Here is a 20,216-nt window from a genome sequence, read left to right as displayed (position 1 = left end):
ATTTCCCCACAATGCAATTAAAGCTGTAATAGGACCCGCTGTGTCACTTGCAAATATGTCGCCAACAATAACTATGTAACCGGTCCCTCTGGTGAATTAAACAGAAGACAACGGGCCTCTTGCCAGTCTAAAAATCTTATTTGCTGCATTTCTATCAGGAATTGCCCAGCCACCTACAGAGGTGATGCAGGGCGACATCTAACTTATGACTTCAGAGAACAAAGCCTATTGTAGAACACTCCACATGCCTTGATCACAGCCACATTGATTTTTCTTTCTGTTTGTGCTCTTCCACAAGGCTTTAAAGACACTTCCTGAAGCAAAACAGAAGACGCTAGGCTTATTCGCACACTGAGAACAAACATTTCTCCAGGTCTTTATGACAGCCTAACTTTGTAATCTCTCCCTTCATCTTCTCTAATGGCAGCATTTTACTTTCTCGTTACACCTGTGCTCACCTTTCTCAATTCATCTGCACTGACTTTGTTCCCTCCTATACATTACCTGCTTGTTTCCTTTTGAGATGCACAAACCTGATGAAGGCTATACTGCCTAGCCTAAACGTTGCGTCTTTAACCTTCTTTTCAGCAGGGAACTAACCTTTAACCTTTTTTGTTCCTTTTGTAGATGCATATTGGCACAGACGTTCATTAACGCCATAGAATATATCAGCACATTTTTCTTAATGCAAAATAAGAGATGATAAAAGACCAGCTTATTAAACAATTAAACTGACCCACAGTTTTGTTAAACTGGTTGGAATAAAAAAAAAACAAAAAACCTGCAGCCACAAGTTGCACCCCAGGGGTAAACTTGAGAACCATTGATCCCAAATAAATGAATTAAATTTCCAATAAAAATACAAAAAGCAAACACTCTTTGCCACAAGGGCAAGAAAAAGTATTACCACAATGAGAGCCAATCGATATTACAATTTTAACACCACAAGCCATTCCAAAGCAACTTACAAAGGTAATATAACAACAAGAAGGTCTTCCACCAGAATCTGATCCATTACATAAATATAAGATCCATTACATAAATATAATCATACATTCACAAAACCTCAACAGCCATGGGGATCACAAAACAGTCCATCAAGACTAAGTACTGCTCTTCGTATCAGCGACCCTGGATTTCTTCCCTTGGCCCAGTCAGTCTCTTACTGGTTCTTGCGTGTACGTGTATTGTTCCTATCCGTTCCATCGGGCAAAACGATTTGATCGGCGAAACCCATCTGACACGAGCCCACCTGGTCCCTAAACTGTCCCTGTCAACTTATCCAACTTGATCCTTATTTGTTCCTCCCTCTACACAGACTCTTCTAAAGCATCTTCCAGCATCCGTGCTTTCATCCATCTTGTGCTGAATGAGTGTACCATCCAAACGCTATCAGCAATTCACCGGAGTGTCTCAGGTCCCTGCGCCTCACTCTAGCCTCCTGGAAAGCCGAGCTTCCCGCCCACCTTATCCCCTCGGGGAGCCCGGCCCGTTGCCCCATCATCTCATTAGCTCAATCCATTCGCGTCTCGGACCCGTCCCCTCTCACCCTGGCTGGCCAGTGCGGGTATCCCTTCATCTTTGCGAACACCAGGTCTCCAGGCTGAAAGTCGTGCGGCATCTTAGCTCTCGATCTCTCAGCAACTCGCGGTTCAGTGTTTATGCGGGAGCGCAAGACGACCGGCTGCCGGAAGAAGGTTAGTAGATGAGACGGGAAGTCCAGCCTCCGTCAGCAGCGATTGGTTAAAACACAAGTTCCTCAACGATTCGTCCCGCCTCTATAAAAATGTAAAGATCGCGTTTACAGAGCTGTCACCTGTTTGAAATGTAATTATTATATTATGTTTTTAAAATATGAAATGCAATGAAAGGAAAGATGAAAAAGTGAAAATAAAAGATAGACCATAAAACGATTTTTAATTGGAGCCCCCCGATTCACAACCAGCCAATTGAATAAGAGCAGTTTGTGGGCGGGTCACACGTAGTCATGTCTGCGGTGAACTAGAACTTTCTGTAACAGTGGATGTGTAAACGGAGCACACGTGCGTGTAGTAATTCAAGCTGAAGGAGTTGTGACGAACTTTTACAAATACAAATGTTCTGCACACTGCGGAGAAGATGAGTAAGGTTGCGATTTCGGCTATACTGGCCATTATAAACTTCACAAGAAGAGTTCTTGCATCCAGAGATGCGCAGATCTGCGCAGTAACCTTCAAGCTTGCTTCTTGATTATTTGATTCCAAATGGTCGTTTGGGGATTTTTTTTACTGTTATACAGTAGATAATTTTAATTTAAAGAGATGAAAGTCTGAAACAGCGTAAACCCCCCAATTCTGAAGGCAGAAGGTATTTGTTAAGGTGTCACATTAGAAACCATTTGATAAGGTGCCACATGAGAGGTTGGGCATCAAATAAAAAGAAGTAGAAGTTCAGGGTGATGTTGTTAGATGGGTGCAGAATTGGCTCAGACACAGGAAGCAGAGGGTGATGGTGTGAGAAACCTCTTCAGAATTGGGTGATGTTAAGAGTGGTGTTCCACAGGAGTCAGTGCTAGGGCCGCTGCTATTTTTAATATATATATATAAATGATTCAGATAGCAATATAAGTAACAAGCTGGTTAAGTTTGCAGATGATACCAATATAGGTGGATTAGCAAATAATTTGGAATCCGTTATATCATTACAGAAGGACTTGGATAGCATACAGGCTTAGGCACATTTGTGGCAGATGAAATATAATGTCAGTCAATGTAAAGTATTACACATAGGAAGTAAAAATATTAGGTTTGAATACACAATGGGCGGCCGGAAAATCGAGAGTACACCTTATGAGAAGGATTTAGGAGTCATAGTGGACTCTAAGCTATCGACTTCCCGACAGTGTTCAGAAGTCATTAAGAAGGCTAACAGAATGACAGGTTATATAGAGCCTTGACGTGTGGAGTACAAGTCCAAGGAGGTTATGCTCAAGCTTTATAATGCACTGGTGAGGCCTCATCTGGAGTCCTGTGTGCAGTTTTGGTCTCCAGGCTACAAAAAGGACATAGCAGCACTAGAAAAAGTCCAGAGAAGAGCAACAGGGCTGAGGAAGGGCTATACGGGATGAGTTATGAGGAAAGATTAAAAGAGCTGAGCCTATACAGTTTAAGCAAAAGAACATTAAGAGGTGACATGATTGAAGTGTTAGAAGGGAATTCATACAGTGGATCGAGATGGTTATTTTAAAATGAGTTCATCAAGAACACGGGGACACAGTTGGAAACTTGTTAAGGGTAAATTTCGCACAAACATTAAGGCAGTTTTTCTTTACACAAAGAATGATAGACACTTAGAATAGAATAAGCTGCCACGTAGAGTGGCAGACAGTAAAACTTTGACCCCCTGCCTGTGCTACGTGCCAGCCACTTCGCGTTTCTGCCGCTTGCTTTGTGAAGAGGGGGGCTGAACGCACCCTAAGGAGACGCGGTCGTTCCTCCGAAACCCCCTCTTAAACTTTGATACAACGGAAAACAAATAGTTTTTTTTACCTCCTCTTTGCTCAATCAGCTGCTGGTTGCTGCCGCTGCCGTGCCACCTGATTTGCATCTTGCACGGTGCTTCGAACATTTAAAAGCCTGTACAGCAGTTGTCCTTTTGTCTCACTGCCTTGTCTCTCTTCTCCTCAGACATTCTCTTCTCCTAATGGGGGTCACGGTCCTGAGGCACACCCCTAAGAAGAGGAAGATTTTCTATTGTTTTAATTGAGAGACTGAACTATCTCCATCTACACACAGAGCTCAATTCACTCCTGAAAGAGACTTGTGTTTGTTTGAAGTGTCTGAATGACGTTTCTGTGTCTAAAATCTCCTGTGTATCTGTGCAACTTTGTGACCCAAGCATGACAGCAAATGTGGATTTCACTTTCACCAAACAACAAATCTTTTATTTCTCGCGGATAGGCCTCTTCATTGGGAAGAAACACTACTTTTCCCTGATGGCAACACGAATTAGACAATCTACGTCTCTGACTTAAAGTTTAAATCCAAACAATATATTTGATCTCTTTTTGTTGTTTCATTATTTCACTGAGTAATAATTTCCCTTTGTTTGTGCAAATGCGATCTTTACTATCATTTTTTGGAGACTTTTGAATTTTCGTACTTCCATTATCTCTAACCTGGTCTGCATGTGTATCATGCCAACGTTTTTGAATTCTTTACAACGTTCTACATTGTCATCTACTCTTATCTCACAGGAAGTGAAAGTGTCTCTCTGAAAAAGTCTCGTCTCGTCCCAAGATTTTTTTATATAATAGAGAGCTTATCTGAGAAGACTATAATCAATAAACTAGTTATGTCTGCAGATGATACCAAACTGGGTGGAAGAGCAGATAATGTTGAGTCAGCTAAATTGTAAGAGGGGGACTTGGACAGCATACAGGCTTGGGCAGATTTATGGCAGATGTAATTTAATGTGAGAAAATGTAAAGTATAACATGTAGAATGAAGACATGTTAGAGTTGAACACACAATGGGAGGGCAGAAACTTGAAAGTATACCTCATGAGAAGAACCTAGGAGTCATAGTGGACTGGTCACTTTTATATGAAGACAGAGGACAGAAGTGATCATCCATCCATTATCCAACATGCTACATCACAACTACAGGGTCACGGGGGTCTGCTGGAGCCAATCCCAGCCAACACAGGGTGCAAGACAGGAAACAAACCCCGGGCAGGGTGCCAGCCCACCGCAGGGCACACACACACACACACACCTACACACCAAGCACACACTAGGGACAATTTAGAATCGCCAATGCACCTAACCTGCATGTCTTTGGACTGTGGGAGGAAACCAGAGTAACCGGAGTAAACCCACACAGACACGTGGAGAACATGCAAACGCCATGCAGGGAGGACCTGGGAAGCAAACCTGGGTCTCCTAACTGCGAGGCATCAGTGCTACCCCAGAAGTGATTAAGAAAGCAAATAACATGTTAGGTTATATATCATGATGTTTGGAGTACAAGTCAAGGGAGGTTATGCTTAAGCTGTATAACACACTGTTGAGGACACACAAGGAGAATTTTGTTCAGTTTTGGTCTCCACGTTACAAAAAAGACATAGCAGCACTAGAAAAAAGTCCAGAGAAGAGCAACCAGACTGATTAGGCCTGAGCTATAAGACAGGCTGAAGGAGCTGGCCCTTTACAGTTTAAGCAAACAGAGATTAAGAGGTGATATGATTGAAGTGTTTAAAATTATGGAAGTAATGAGTACGGTAGATGCCACTTGTTACTTTTAAATAAATGATACGGTTGGAAATTTGTTAAAGGCAGATTTCATACAAATGTTAGAAAGTTTTTTTTTCACGCAGAAATTAACCTAAGTAGTGTAGTGGATAGTAAAACTTTAGGGACCTTCAAATTTTGACTTAATGTTTTTTTGGACAATCTCGGTGTATGTGATGGATATACTCGTTGGGCTGAGTGGCCTGTTCTTGTCACAATTTTTTCGAATGTTCTAATATTGTAACGGCACTGACAAGTTGCATCAGCCCGAGGGTGGTACCACGAATGAGTCACTGACAGTATGAGTGGGTACCAAAGCATTCAAATGAGAAGCGTCAGTGCCAGCCACAGTGTAGCCTATAAAAACTCTCAAGCCTATCTAGTTGCATGTATTTTAGCTAATGAAGCAACACTGAGGTGTCCTTCTCAGGACAATGAGCTACCTAAAAGAGCAATGTAAAAAAGTGAGAATCTATAGGTACCGGTGCTGGCAAGTGCCAGTGCATCACTATAGTAAATACACGTGTGTTTGTACCATACCATACCATTTTTATTTGTTGAGCGCTTAAAAACACAGCATTACAACTGACCGAAGCGCTGTACAGTTAAAAAGAAGCAAGACTAAAAACAAAATATTAAACACAAACATTAAGAGAGAAATTAAAACAGAGATACTAAAAACAGGCCAGAGGACCCAATAAAATCGGGAAATAGGAAGAAACAAGTGGAAATGAGACAGGTTAAGAAGTAAAAGCCAATGTGAAGAAGTGTGTTTTTAGGCGTGATTTAAATGAGGCGACTGAGGTGGCTTTTCTAACCACTAAAGGTAGGGAGTTCCAGAGCCTGGGAGCACAGACAGAAAAAGCCATTTCACCACGAGCTTTAAAACGTGCCTTGGGAACAGTTAGGAGTAACTGATCTGCGGATCTAAGAACACGAAGAGGATTGTGAGGATGGGTTTGTGTGTGTATTGTGACACACGTAAGTCCCAGCAGCATGCCACTGACTCTAGTCAGGTAACTTTGACGGGGAAGAGTTTGAATGCAACACAATTGGTTACTCCTTTTACTTTTGTTTCTCTAGATCAGGGGTGGGCAATGTCGGTCCTGGAGAGCCGCAGTGGCTGCAGGTTTTTGTTCAAACCCAGATTCTTAATGAGAAGTCAATTACTGCTGATTAAGCACTTATTGCTTAAGTGACATTTTGATGCTTCATTTTAGAGGTCTCGCTTGTGAAGTTTTCCCATCCTTAATTGCTTATTTCAATCTTAAACAGCTGCATTCAGTGTTTTAATGGCTCCTTATTAGCAATAAGATGTAAATGACAAAGCACCAGCAGTTCACCATCCAGTTTGTCTTCATTTACATCTCTGTGTGTTCAGCATGCACCGTTTGATTTAATAAAACACTTAATAGAAATTGTGACACATTGAAAATGATCCTTTTAGGCTTCAAATCATTTGTAGGATATCCTACGATATAAGAACCTTACATTGCACGGCAACAAGCCATAACATTAAATAAGGGCTGAGGTTGACAAGGATTTGTTTCAAATTAAGCAACTGGGTTGGAATGAAAATCTGTAGCCACTGCGGTTCTCCAGGACCGACATTGCCCACCCCTGCCCTAGATCAGAGAAAGACATTGCCAGAAGGTTGTGACATCACTTTAGTCAAAATGCAAGAAAGCTCTGCCCTTTCTGGTGGTCTTTCTCTTATTTAAGACAAAGGCCAACCAAAATTTGGCATTTATTTCTGACCCTGCTCCCAGTGAGATAACATCTTACGAGGTTTCATTCTGAATATCTTTGCTGCATACCTTTGGATCAATAGTGCTTCATTTTTGTGCCATTAGAGAAGATGGAGGAAGAGATTAAAAAGTTATCTGGTCATTAAGACCTGGAGAAATAAGTAATCCAATGACGAGAAAGAGCTTGGCTTCTTCTGATTTTCTTTGAAAAGTGTTTTTGAAGCCCTGTGAAAGAATACAGAGAGATCAGTTGGGCTGTGGTCAAGGGATATGAAGTGCTCTTTAATAGGCTTTGCAAGGCCTTTAATTTTAAAGGCTCAAACATGCTCTCTGAAGCAGTCTATAAGCTGTCTCCATGTTCCACCTCTACAAGAACATCACTAGATGAGATTTCTGAACTTGGCAGGAGACCCTTTGTCTGATATTGAATTTACCAGAGGGACCAGAAACAAGGGTATTGTTGGTGACATATCTGCAAATGACACAGCAGCTGATGTTGCAGCTTGAGGTGCCTTGTAGGGAATGTAACTCTCCTCTAAAAAGTCTGCTGTGGATAAGAGGTTTGCGTAGATTAGATGTTCAACAGAAGGAGATCAAGGAAGGGTTAGGAAAAAAAGCTCCTGTAAAGGAATCAGTTTGTAAAATGAGGAAAGTTTTGTTTAATGACTTGTGGGGGAGACAGAATGTTAAGGGTGGAATGGGAGGGCCAACAGGATACAGATTTCATTACTGGGGTCCCTCTTAGAGTGGGCATTACAAGGTCTGCTTCTGGCTAGATTGAGAGCCCTGTCCACAACATGAGAATGGCAATCTCAACCAATGAAGAAGCTCCTCATTCTGAGTGCTTCATTACAGAAGTCACCTTCATCACTGCAAGGGTGGTGGAGTCTTAAGAATCGTGAAAGACGAGTTTTTAGGATGCCAGGGATAGAAGGAGCCGGAGAGCAGGTAACTGTATAAGTCACTTGGCTTGTAATAGACAGAGGATTAAAGTCCTAAAAAGCTATAGATATCTAAAAATGGTAGAGTTGTGTAAGAATCATCTACTATAACCCTGAGAGATGGCTGGAAACTAGTAAAATCACTAATTCCTGTGGCTTTCTTTTGGAACAAAACGTGGAACTAACACAGTTATTGATATACAGTACATCTGTTGTACCAATCTCATACAAAATCTATGCAGGAAGAAAAGAAAAGCTTTTCTATCCAGCTGATGAAGATGCTGGCATAGCTAACTCCCATACTAATACCCACTGCAATTCCGCTTACCTGATGAAAAAGTTATCAAAAGAGATGGTGCACAGGGTAAGAACCATTTCTGCCAGCCTGATAAGGGTGTTCATGGGAGGCACCCTGGACACGGTGTCTATTGATTGCCTGTCTGAGGGCAATGAGACCTTCATTGTGAGGAATGACTCTGGTAAAGATAAAGCAGTTAAGACCGTGAAATCTAAAGCTGTCAAACAACTGGAGAGCATGGTTAGTATCTTTGAAATATGAAGGGAGACCTTCCACCAGTGGTCTCGTAAGACTATTGAGGAAAGCTGAAATATGAGTAGTGGTCCAGTTGCATTCAGAAACAATACGATGTTGAGGATTGTCCAGTTTGTGAATTTTGGGGTGCTGTGATGGTTAAAGTGAGATATCTGTGGGTTTTCATTAATATTGCAGTTAGCATTGGGAGGCAGTTCCTTTCTATTGATGAGAGGGGAAGCAGTAGAACTTACCTCAGGTCTCACTAAAGATGTTTGATTGGATTCAAGTCTGAGCTTTGGCCGGGCAACTCAAGGACATTCACAGAATCGATCCTATGCCACTGCTGTGTTGTCTTTGCGTTGTTCACAGGGTCACTGCACTGTTGAAAGGAGATCCTTCAGCCCAGTATGAGGTCCAGAGCACTCTGGAGCAGGTTTTCATTAAGGGTATTTCTGTTCTTTTCAGCTTTCTGTTTAGCCTAAATGGTTTCCCAGTCCCCGATGTTGCCACCACTATGCTTCACTGTTGGAATGGTATTGCTCATCAGCTTCCTTCAGATAGGATGCTTAGAACTGAGGCCGGACAGTTCAATCTTGGTTTTATCAGACTAGAGAATCTTGTTTCTCTTAGTCTGAGAGTCCTTTAGGCGCCCTTTTGCAAACTTCAAGCTGGCTTTCAGTTATTGCCTGGCCACTGTATGATTAAGCCCAGATTTAAGTGGTGTTTTGCATCGATGGTCATCCTTCTGGGAGCTTTCCCCATAACTACACAGGTTCACTGGAGCCTAGCCAGACTGACAATTAAGTTTTTCTTGACCTCTCTTAGCAAGATCATTCTGCCTTGATTGCTCAGTTTGCCCACGTGGCCAGCTCTAGAAAGAGTCATGGGTGTTTCAAACTTCTTCCATTTAAGAACTATGAAGGTTACTGTGCATTTAGGAACATTCACTGCAGCAGACATATTTTTGCAGTCATCTAGGGGGTATGTGCCTCAACACAATCCCGTGTCAAAGCTCTGCAAGCAGTTCCTTCGACCTTATGGTTTGGTTTTTGCTCAGCTGCTGGACCCTTCTGTATACAAATGTGTATGCCATTCCTAATCAGTCCTATCAATTGAATCAACCACAGGTGGACTCCAGAAAAGGTGGAGAAACATCTCAATGATGATCAATAGAATGTGATGCATCTGAGCCATGTAAGGGTCTGAATACTTGTGTCAATATGATGTTTCAGTTTATTTAAATAAATTTGCAACAATTTAATATTTTCTGCTTTGTCATTCTGGAATAGAGTGTGGCATGATGAGGGAAAACATAATTTAAATGATTTTAGTATACTGTATGGCTACAACAAAAAGTGAAAAAGGAGTCTGAATACAGCCAATCATTTCTAAATGCATTGAACTGTATGTGTAAATTAATAATTTCAGCAGCCACACCACATGCAGTTCAGAACAGGTAACCCACCTGAAGGTAAACAAGTTCATGCCCGACCAGGGCTTGGATGGGAGACCATCTAGGAGAAACTTGGGTTGCTGCTGGAAGAGGTGTTGGTGAGGCCAGTAGGGGATGCTTACCTTGTGGCCTGAATGTGGATTCCAATGCTCCAGTTCAATGACGGGAACACTGAGTTGTATAAATGGAGCAGTCCTTCGAATGAGACATAAAACTGAGGTCCTGACTCTCTGTACACATTAAAGATCCCTCCTGGGCATGCTTCGTAAAGTATTGGATGTATCCCAATGTCATGGCTAAACTGCCCACCACAGCCTAGTCATTCTGGCCCCCTAATCCACCGGAGTTCCTAACTAGCTATCTCTTTCTCACCTTTACCACCCAACAGCTAATGTGTGGTTAGCATACTTGCACAAAATGGCTGCCAGGTGGATGCTGCATATTAGTAGTTGAAGTGCCCCCCCACAAACCGTTTGACCTGCAATTTGATACACATATACTACGTGACCTCTACTGTCCGCTTTCGGGGTGATGACTTTTATTACTCATTTTATTTTATTGAAGGATCAACTCTCTCAGCACGCACCAGGCGTACGTGCGCCGTTCTCATCCCTACCACCTTCGTCGTTACTTCCTCTACCTCTTCATATCTCAAAACGTTCTTGAGGCAGATTGAACAATTAGGTGCCTGCTTAAGTGAAAAATTAAGAAAAACGTACTTAATCAGTTTTAACGCGAAAAGATGCCGACGGAAGAAGAGGGCCGCTAGAGTGGAGAAAACAAGGGCTGCTCACGAAGCAGCAAGCGCATCAACCACTGAAAGAGGATGAAAACTATAAGTCAAGTGTATTCACTGCACGTTATCGTGAAGCACGCCGTTACTGGTTAGCAAAACTGACTAATAATCAACTTAGCAGGGTCTTTCCGGGAAGAAAGAGGAAATCCTCTCTTAAAGGGCAACTAAACAAAATGAAAACAGCAGGCATACAAACCGCAAATCGAATCGAGCTTGGGGAGGACGCTACCTGATGCGCCATCGTGTCGGCTACTAGCATTGCAGTGCATCCTACAACGACAGCGTCCACTGTCACATACACACTTTCGAAACAAATAACACCCATGTCCCTTTAGCTTCCAGCATACACTTTAAAAGCAATAAAGTAGAACATGACAGCGCCCTACTGAATACCTTCCCTGTACGTGTTAAAAAGGCGACCTCGATTTTTTTAAAGGGCGGGTCGTAACGATGACGCATTTCCGGTTCGAAGGCGGGGAAGAGTACTGCTGGCCGCGTACCGGAAGCTGTGCCTGTTGTTGACAGTTCGATTCTGTTCCTGAATGATTTTTTCCACTTCGGCGGCTTTTTCCTCACGTACACCATGAAGAAATTTTTGGAAGACATTAAAAAGGATATCAAGTTCAAATCGGCCGGTCCTGGAAAGAAGTTAAACGAGGAGAGCAGGTAAGCCACACTTTCAGAAGAAGATAAAGGGAGTGAATATTTGGCTTGTGCGACTCAAGTTTATTACAGCAACGAGGCGCTAAACCGATATTAACTCCTCGGGAGCCGACTGAAGCCAGAATGTAGAAGCCTGGTGATGGCACAGGTTTGGAATTTGTGGAGGAGAAATGTACACAAGGGAAACAGGCCGTGGTCGAACAGTTACCAGGATTAAAAGCCCTGCATGAAAAACTTAGCAATTACGTTTTAATCACAGAGTATGGTAATCCTATTTGGTGCAAACTAGGTGAGGATGATAGAGCAAAGATAACTGAGTCAGATAAGCGGGTGTTTGGCAGAACCTGGGGTCACTAAGAGTGACCAGAGGGGTAGAACAAAGATACAGTGATGAACTGTTTGGAGGAAGACCTCTGGCATCTTTTTTTTTTTTTTGGATAGTATGGAAATCAAGTATAAGAAATGTAACAGTGCTTATATAAGAAGTATAAAAATGTAAACATAATTTTCATATCTCTTTGAAATGCAGTGTTTGAAAATATACATTGGAAATTAGTTTGAAAAACTCCTGCTAGTTATTGTACGGAATCTGTTTGTTCTTTGTGCATTTCCACACCCTTGTTCTAGTCTCTACCACACATATCCCACTTTGTCAGGAAGAGACACTAGACTACTTTGGAACCCAAAATATTGACCCTGGGGGTACTGGGGTGGGGGTCTTTTTTTATACTACACTGAGTTTTAAGGGACAGTGCCTCTTCCCAGGTTTTGAGCCTTGAAATGTATTTATTTAGTTTTGTCTCAGAGATGATGGATAGATGGACTTATTTTATTGTCATTCAAGCCATAGAAGGAGTGCACAGCTGAAAGAAATTCAGTATAGTCAAGCTCCATATACGAACACAAACATAAAGACAAGTGCATGTCGTATACAACAACAGAAAGACATAATAGACAGCATAACCAGAAAGAGCATACTGTATGTATAATCCAAAAGACACATTGGTGAATCGCTGTACGACAAATATTAACTTAATGCACAGACATAATAGCATATTAGGAGATACGAGATTCAGAATATATGTGTTTAAACTGGCTGTGGGTGTGTGATGTTCAGGAATTGAACAGTCCCAATAGGTCAACATCTTGTTTGTTGTTAGATGGAGTTGAGTAGTTTGATGGTCTGTGGGAAGAAACTCCTACTGAGTCTGGCAGTGTTTGCCAGAGGGCAGAAGTCTGAACAGTCCATGGGGCTGGGTTGGTTTGGTCTCTGACTCTCTTGGTGGCTTTCTTGGTGCACTGTAATAAACTTCATTTATTGACATTAGATATTTCTGCCTTAAAATTACTTCGAGGAGATGGGTGCTGCTGCTGCTAGTAGTTATAGATGGAGTTGAAGACAGATCATTAAAATACATTTTACTTTCAAAAGTTATGCATAAGCAGGAAGATTTATCTGTTTGTTATGTTGAAATACATTGGAGCCGTTGTTGCATTTGTTAAGCATTTTTTTAAGGGTTTTTATGTTTTACTAGCAGTGTAAGCCTGGGCTCCTAGAAACAATTGAAATCATCGGAAAAAAATTGAAATGCAGAGTTTTGTTTTGCGGATGTGCTCACCTCCCATGTCTATCAGCGGCTAAGCGAGTTTCTCTCTCGTTTGTCTTTCCTCGGCAGTTTCACTTTGGTGACAGAGTCACTTTCATTCAGCTTCATGCTGTAGTCTCGTACTTCTTTCTTCTTCCGACTTGTTAACTTGGGGCCACCTTGCCGGCTCTTTGAGCTTCATGCCGTAGCCTCGCACTTCCGGGCCAGATAGATAGACACACACACACACACACATACTTGTAGACGTTTATATATAAGATTGCTCTGTGTTTAGAGGAAATTTGGAAAAAGGTCTTTAAATAAAAGGAGAAACTCTTTCATCAGGTAGAAGGTTCTGTAGCATCCAAATCAGTTCTACCAGGTTCTGCAACAGCGTATAGTTTCTACCTCTTGGCTGTCCGGATTCAAACTCGGCCCCTCAGATCTGCTCCTAGCAGTTTATTTATTTGCAGTAAATCTGTTACTACTGTTGTCTTTGTTGTTGCTATTATGTTTTATTACTGTTTTCCATTTATTGCTATCATTCTGTTTACCTATTATTTATTTCTTTATCTGTCCATTTTAGTATAGTATAGTGCTTTACTTGTCTTGCACTTATCTTTTGTTTATGTATTAATGTTCCACTGCAGTCCTAGGGAATGTTATGACGTGTCCAATGTATGCTGCTATGCTGCGTGTGGATGGCATTACAATAAAACCACTTGACTTGAAATGAAATCTGTTGGTCATCTTGGGTATTTCATGTTTGGAAATCAAAAACTTCTAGTAATATTCCTCTTAGTAGTTTTGAGTTACAGTTGAAAATTACATTTAAAAAATGTGTAAACTTGTAAAATAGTAAAAGAAGGAACATTTGTTTTATATGTGTAAAAATATATATACTCACTGATAAAATTCTCTCTCACTCCATACTCCATAGGCCTCCTTTGGCTCACACAACAACCTCAGTCCTTTGTGGCTTAGATTCCACAAGATGCTGGAAACATTCCTTTGAGATTCTAGTCCATGTTGACTTGATTGCATAATGCAATTTCTAGAGATTTGTCAGCTGACATTCATGCTGCAAATCTCCTGTTCTTTCACATCCCAAAGGTGTTCTGTTGGATTCAAATCCGGTGACTGGGAAGGCCACTGAAAAACATTGAACTCATTGTCGGGTTCGTGACACCAGCTTGAGAGGATATATTTACTTTGTGACATGGTCTACTATCATGCGGGAAGTAGCCTTTAGAAGATTGGTAAATTCTTGCCACGAAGGGATCCAAATGGTAATGAAAGTCAAAAAAGGGCCATAGCCTTCAATCAAAGACTGACTGGTATTAATTGGCCCAAAGTGTGCCAAGAGAACATTCTCCACACCATTATACCACCAATACCAGACTGGACTGTTGACACAAGTTAGGTTGGGTGCATGGATTCATGCCATTGGCCCCAAATTCTGACCCTGCCATCTGTATGCCTCAGCTGAAATTAAGATTCATCAGATCAGGCTTTGTTTTTTCAATCTTCTGCTGTCCACTTTTGGTGAGCCTGGGCCAGCTACATCCTCTTCTTTTTGTTCTTGGCTGACAGGTCCTCTGCTGTTTGTAGCTCCACAGGGGGTAATGTTTTCCTCTTTCTGGTGTTTAATGTTAATATTACCCAAAATCCTGATCTGTATCTGCATGAATTTATGCATTTTGATGATCCCACATGATTACCTTATTAGACAGGTATACAGGTGTTCCTACAAATTTTTATTCAGTGAGCATAACTTAGTCATATAAATAATTGCCTCTGGCAGTTAATGTTTTTCGCTTTAAGTACTTAATTTTTTTTTATTCTTTTTATTTTGTATTTATACATTCTTCATAAAATTAATACAAATGTTTGCATATTTGAACCAGGGATATAATTAAACCTTTCCTAAATAGCAGAAAAGTGCTAGAGCAGAGTGAAGAACCCATGATCACTAAGGCCAGAAGTTCATTTAGTTTTGTGTTTTCTCCTCATCTATTTTCATTTGTAAGTTCTGAATATAATTAGTAAAAAAAAAAAAAGCTTGCACATTTGCACCAGTGTTATAAATGAATCTCACCTAGAGACCACGAAATTGCTAAAGTAAAGTGAAGAAACTGTGATCAATTGGGCCACAAGCAAAACTTCACCATGACTAAAGATCCTAGAAGGAAAAATCAGGAGTGGTCCCCCTCGACTTTCTCATATACTCAGATACGAGGATGGATATTTGAGGAGTAAACCGCAAGACAATTATTATATTATTACTAGGGGGCAAGCCCCCCCCTTTGGCGCCTCGACCTTCAGCTAACTAAATCACCTAAATACAAACATTGGTGTTATGAATAGATACTTTTTTTTAATAGTTTGTTTCTGTGAAAGAAAGCTTACTCAATCGAAAAAAAGAACCATGACTTTCTTGATATTTTAGTTTATTATTTAAAAAACGGAATAAGAATCTGAAAGTCTAACAACATCACATTAAAGTTTGACAAATTCTGAAAAGAATGATACCAAACATATATATGTAGATTTTAAAATAAGCCCAATTTAAAGCGTGACAAAAAAGTCACATAAAATCATTGCACTTTTAGGCTTAGGATTTTATATATATATATATATATATATTAGGCCCGGCGGGCTGGAGCCGCCGGGGCCAGGAGGACGTGAGGAGGGCTTGTGCCTCCTCCAGACCGCGAGGGGCGCCGGTCCTGGTTCTGTTGGGGCCACGGGTTGAGGGCATGGAAGCCCTTCCTGTAGGGGCCCGTGGTCACGCCAGGCGGCGCCCAATGCCGGTTTATCCCGTGGCGGTCGCTGGTTGGGGCTGGAGCCCGCCGGGGCGCTTGGAGGACCGGAGGAGGGCGAGTGCCTCCTCCAGACGGAGTGGGGCGCCCGTCCTGGTTAGGCAGGCCTCGGGTACAGGGCTTTGAAGCCCAGCCCTGTAGGGACCCGTGGCCACCGCCAGGCGGCGCCCGGTGCCTAATTATCCCGGAGCCCGGCACTTCCGCCACACCAGGAAGTGCGGGGGGGAAGACTTTGTGTGGCACCCGGAGAGCTGCCAGGAAGACAGCCGACACTTCCGCCACGCTGGGGTGGCTAGAGGCAGAAGCACCTGGGGCTCATCCGGGGCATTATTTAAGGGGCCGCCTCCCTCCAGTGAGTGGTGGAAGTCGGGAGGAAGAAGGACTGAGCTGGAGAGTGAGGACAGGAGGCGCCAGGAAGGCACAAGAGACTGTGGGCCCTGGACTTTGGGGAATCGGTGCAAGAAGGCACTGGGGTTGCGTGAGTGCACTGAACTGTAAATATTAGTGTAAATAAAAGTGTGTGGAGCAAAAGTATGCTGTCCGTCTGTCTGTGCCGGGCCAGCGTCACAATATATATATATATATATATATATATATATATATATATATATATATATATAGAATATATATATATATATATATATATATATAGAATATATATATATATATATAGAATATATATATAGAATATATATAGTATATATATAGAATATATAGAATATATATATAGAATATATATATATATATATAATATATATATATATATATATATATATATATAATATATATATATATATATAGAATATATATATAGAGAGAGAGAGAGAGAGAGAGAGTAGATATTATGTATATTAAAGAACCACCAACAACAAATCTAATTAATAATGTATTGAACAGTTATTATAAAAGTAAAGTTGAATAAATTGGACTGTGTATCTGCCCAAACAATAAGTATAGTACCACTTCTGCTTAGCGGAAGTAGCCCAAAAGTTGATAGAAATCAGTGTTTTGTACCAAATACTTGAACGTGTACTCAAGTTATCGTGTTTACAAACACACACGCACACACAGACATAATTCCAAAAATGGTATTTTCAGACTCATGGAGGTCTAAAACGTCAAAATCTTGAAATGGAATTTTTGGAAGATTCCAATACTTTCCCTTTACTTCATATACGAGAAAGTCAGGGAGGATTAAAACTTGGAGATTCATCAAAATCTCGACATCGAATCTTTGGATGATTACAATACTCTCCCAATACTTTGCATACGAGAAAGTAAAAAGCAGGCAAGATTTAATGAAGCAGGGTGTGTTACTAGAGTAATTTGACAAAAAGTGAAGAAAACGGAGCCATGCTGAGCCAGACAAACAAGCATGGGTCAGAACATAATCATACGCCATATGAGTATGTGGACACCCCTCCAAATTGTTAAAAGGTGTATAAAATCAAACACATAGCCACAGTATCTCCATTAGCAAACAGTGACAGTAGAATGGGTCATACTGAAGAGCTCAGTGACTTGTAATGTGGCATTATCATGGAATGCCACCTTTGTGTCAAGTCAGTACATGAAATTTCTGTCAAGTGAAAGTGTGTAGCAACAACAACAGCTTAGCCATGAAGTGGTAGATTATGCAAACTCACAAAGTGGGGCCAGTGAGTGCAGAAGTGCACCATGTGTAAGAATCATATATCTTCTATTGCATCACGCACAACAGAATTCTAGCTTGCCTCTGGAAGCAACATCAGCAAAACAACTCTGTGCCAGGAGCTTCATGAAATTAATAGGTTTCCATGGCCGAGCAGCTGCATGCAGGCGTAAGATTAATATGTGCAATGTCAAGAGTCAGCTGGAGTGGTGTTAAGCCATTGGACTGTGGAGCAGTGGAAATGTGTTCTCTGGAGAGACATATTGGTATTTGGCCAATGCCAGGAGTACCCTACCTTCTAGACTGTATGGTGCGTACTGTAAAGTTTGGTGGAGGATGGATAATAGCAGAGTTTGAGCTAGACTTCTTTGTGCTACAGCATACAAAGACATTTTAGACAACTGTGCACTTCTAACTTTGTGGCAAGAGTTTGGGCGAGCCCTTTCCTGTTCCAGCGTGACTGTGCCCCGTGCACATAAAGACATGGCTTGATGAGTTTGGTGGGGAGAAACTCAAGTTGCTTTCAAAGAGCCCTGACTTCATATGCACAGAACATATTTCTGAATGGCGATTTTGAAGTACGTCTTCCCATCCTACATTAGGACCTGACCTCACAAATACACTTTTGACTGAAAGGGCAGAAGTTCCCACATGCTAACTCTAAAATCTTGTGGAAAGAAAAGAAGAGGCAGTCCACAAACCTTTTTCATTCTAGTGTATTGGAGTTTGAATACATTACTCTTATTATGGTGATCAGTTCTGTGGCAATGCTGGGCCAGAGTAAGCTGTAGGGAAAACTTAGACTAGTGCAGTGGAGTAGATTAACTGATTCCCTGACATTGCCCAGGTGAGAAAGTGGAAAGGTAAAAAGTAATTATGTAGGGTGAGTCAAAATTATGTTAACACTAATGAATTACTTTTATCTTGACCACACCTTTCCAGGTCGATGGATAGATCGTGGTGGACCGTTGCCATGGCCTCCACATTCCCCTAATTTGACACCCTGTGTTTTCTGGTTATGGAGTATGGTGAAGGAGCGTGTGTATAGCGGGACAGTTTGTGATATCAATGACCTGAAGGACAGAATACGGACTGTGGTATCATTTATTCCCCGCGAAATGTGTGTCCGGGCTTTAAATGGTACTGTTGCTCATTGGTTTTTGTGTGTTGAACATGATGGCAAACAGGTTGAGACATTTCTGTAAATCATCTTGCACATATGAAGTATGTTTTGTGAATAAACTGTTTCTGTCATTCAAATGTTAACATAATTTTGACTCACCTTTTATATTACCAAAACCTTATCACTTTTAAACTTATATTTAGTACATAGCTACGGTTTGTATTGGAAACTCCTTTGTATAGAGTATTCTTAGTTTTTCCTTTCAGAGCAAAGACCCCCCCAAGTTGCAGTAAATAACACTGTACACTTTATGGCTCAGGGGTTCTCAAACTTGGACCTGGGGACCCTCTGTGGCTGCAGGTTTTTGTTCCAACCAAATTCATAATAAGTGATAGCACCTGATCACACTGATCTCATTTAAATAGCTGGTGTTTTTTTCTCTTATTCTACATTCAGAAAAGCAGAGCAGCGTGATTTTTATATTTATAAGACATTTAGAAATATTCCTATTTTTGCTATAAATTTAAATGCTTAACTCTCTTTTGTTGATTTCATTATATTTTGCCCTTTCTCAGTGCAGTTTGCTCCCTTCGTTGTGTCCTAATAATGACGATTAGGCAGAGTAGACATCCTGGCAAACAACACTGAATCATGAAAGGCTGCAACTACTGTAGCGTCGACCCACTAATTAGTAAATAATGGATTAATTAAACAATTGGAACACCTGGAAAGGTAGAATGAAAATATCTCACTATTATAAAAAACGATCCTGGGAAGGAGACGAGATGTGATCTTCTCGAAAGACAATTTGACATCCACGCGAGAGACACTTTAATGTCACGTGTAGACAATTTGACGTCCCGTGAGAGACACTTTAACGTCATGCGAGACAAGGCAGTGAGACCACATTTAAAACAAATTCATGGACATCTAACCAAGCAGTTGTTGTAATGCCTTTGGCAGACACACATCATATGCTCCCAGCTCTTAAAACAGCGACAAGCAGAACACGCAGTTTGCCAGCAGCAGCAGCAGGAAACCAGCAGATGATCCGACTGCTTCTCCTTAGCATGTGTTCAGAACCCCCACCCCTCCCCCCACTTTCACAACGTAAGCGGCAGAGACGTGAAGTGGAAAAAGGACAGCTGCTGTACAGGCCTTGAAATGATCGACGCAAAGCGCGACAAGCAGAAAACAACAGCTCAACAGCAGAAACAAACCAGGAGATGATCCGACTGCAACTACTTAGTGTGCGTTAAGCATCCCCCCCCCGCCTTCACAACGCGAGCGACAGAGACGTGAAGTGGCAAAAGGACAGCCGCAGAACAGGCTTTTGAATGATTGATGTGCAGCGAGGCAAGAAGAACACGCAGCTCGCCAGTCAGAAATATAGGACAAGTATTGTTTTTACAAAAGTTTTAAGTGAAAATAATGCATATGTAACAGCCCCCTTGTTGTTAAAAAGAAAAAAAAATGCATTATTCCTATATAACTGCTAGGTACTTTTTATTTTTTTTTTTACCAAATTTATTTTTCTAATTTCCATATTGTTACCAAAACACATAACTTGGGAAACAACAGTTCACTTAATTATCCCAGGAGTCCAATTAAAAACAGAAGCTGCTTGGA

General features: G+C 41.3%; 2 protein-coding genes across 2 annotated transcripts in view; one reads left to right on the top strand and one right to left on the bottom strand.

Annotated features, from left to right (window-relative positions):
- The window catches only part of hdgfl2 (HDGF like 2), a 78,784-nt gene extending 77,083 nt beyond the window's left edge, over window positions 1-1,701 (bottom strand). Inside the window, exon 1 of the mRNA XM_039766981.1 lies at window positions 1,550-1,701. Coding sequence (XP_039622915.1) covers window positions 1,550-1,621 — 72 coding nt within the window. The 5' untranslated portion in view covers window positions 1,622-1,701. The remainder of the gene's footprint in view (window positions 1-1,549) is intronic.
- Window positions 1,702-11,220: 9,519 nt separating this feature from the next.
- The window catches only part of ubxn6 (UBX domain protein 6), a 38,758-nt gene continuing 29,762 nt past the window's right edge, over window positions 11,221-20,216 (top strand). The window contains exon 1 of the mRNA XM_039766980.1: window positions 11,221-11,408. Coding sequence (XP_039622914.1) covers window positions 11,326-11,408 — 83 coding nt within the window. The 5' untranslated portion in view covers window positions 11,221-11,325. The remainder of the gene's footprint in view (window positions 11,409-20,216) is intronic.

The sequence above is a fragment of the Polypterus senegalus genome, chromosome 10, assembly GCF_016835505.1.
Source record: "Polypterus senegalus isolate Bchr_013 chromosome 10, ASM1683550v1, whole genome shotgun sequence".
Classification (NCBI taxonomy): Eukaryota; Metazoa; Chordata; class Cladistia; order Polypteriformes; family Polypteridae; genus Polypterus; species Polypterus senegalus.
Note: the sequence above shows the minus strand (reverse complement) of the source record. Positions and strands in the feature narration are given on the sequence as shown.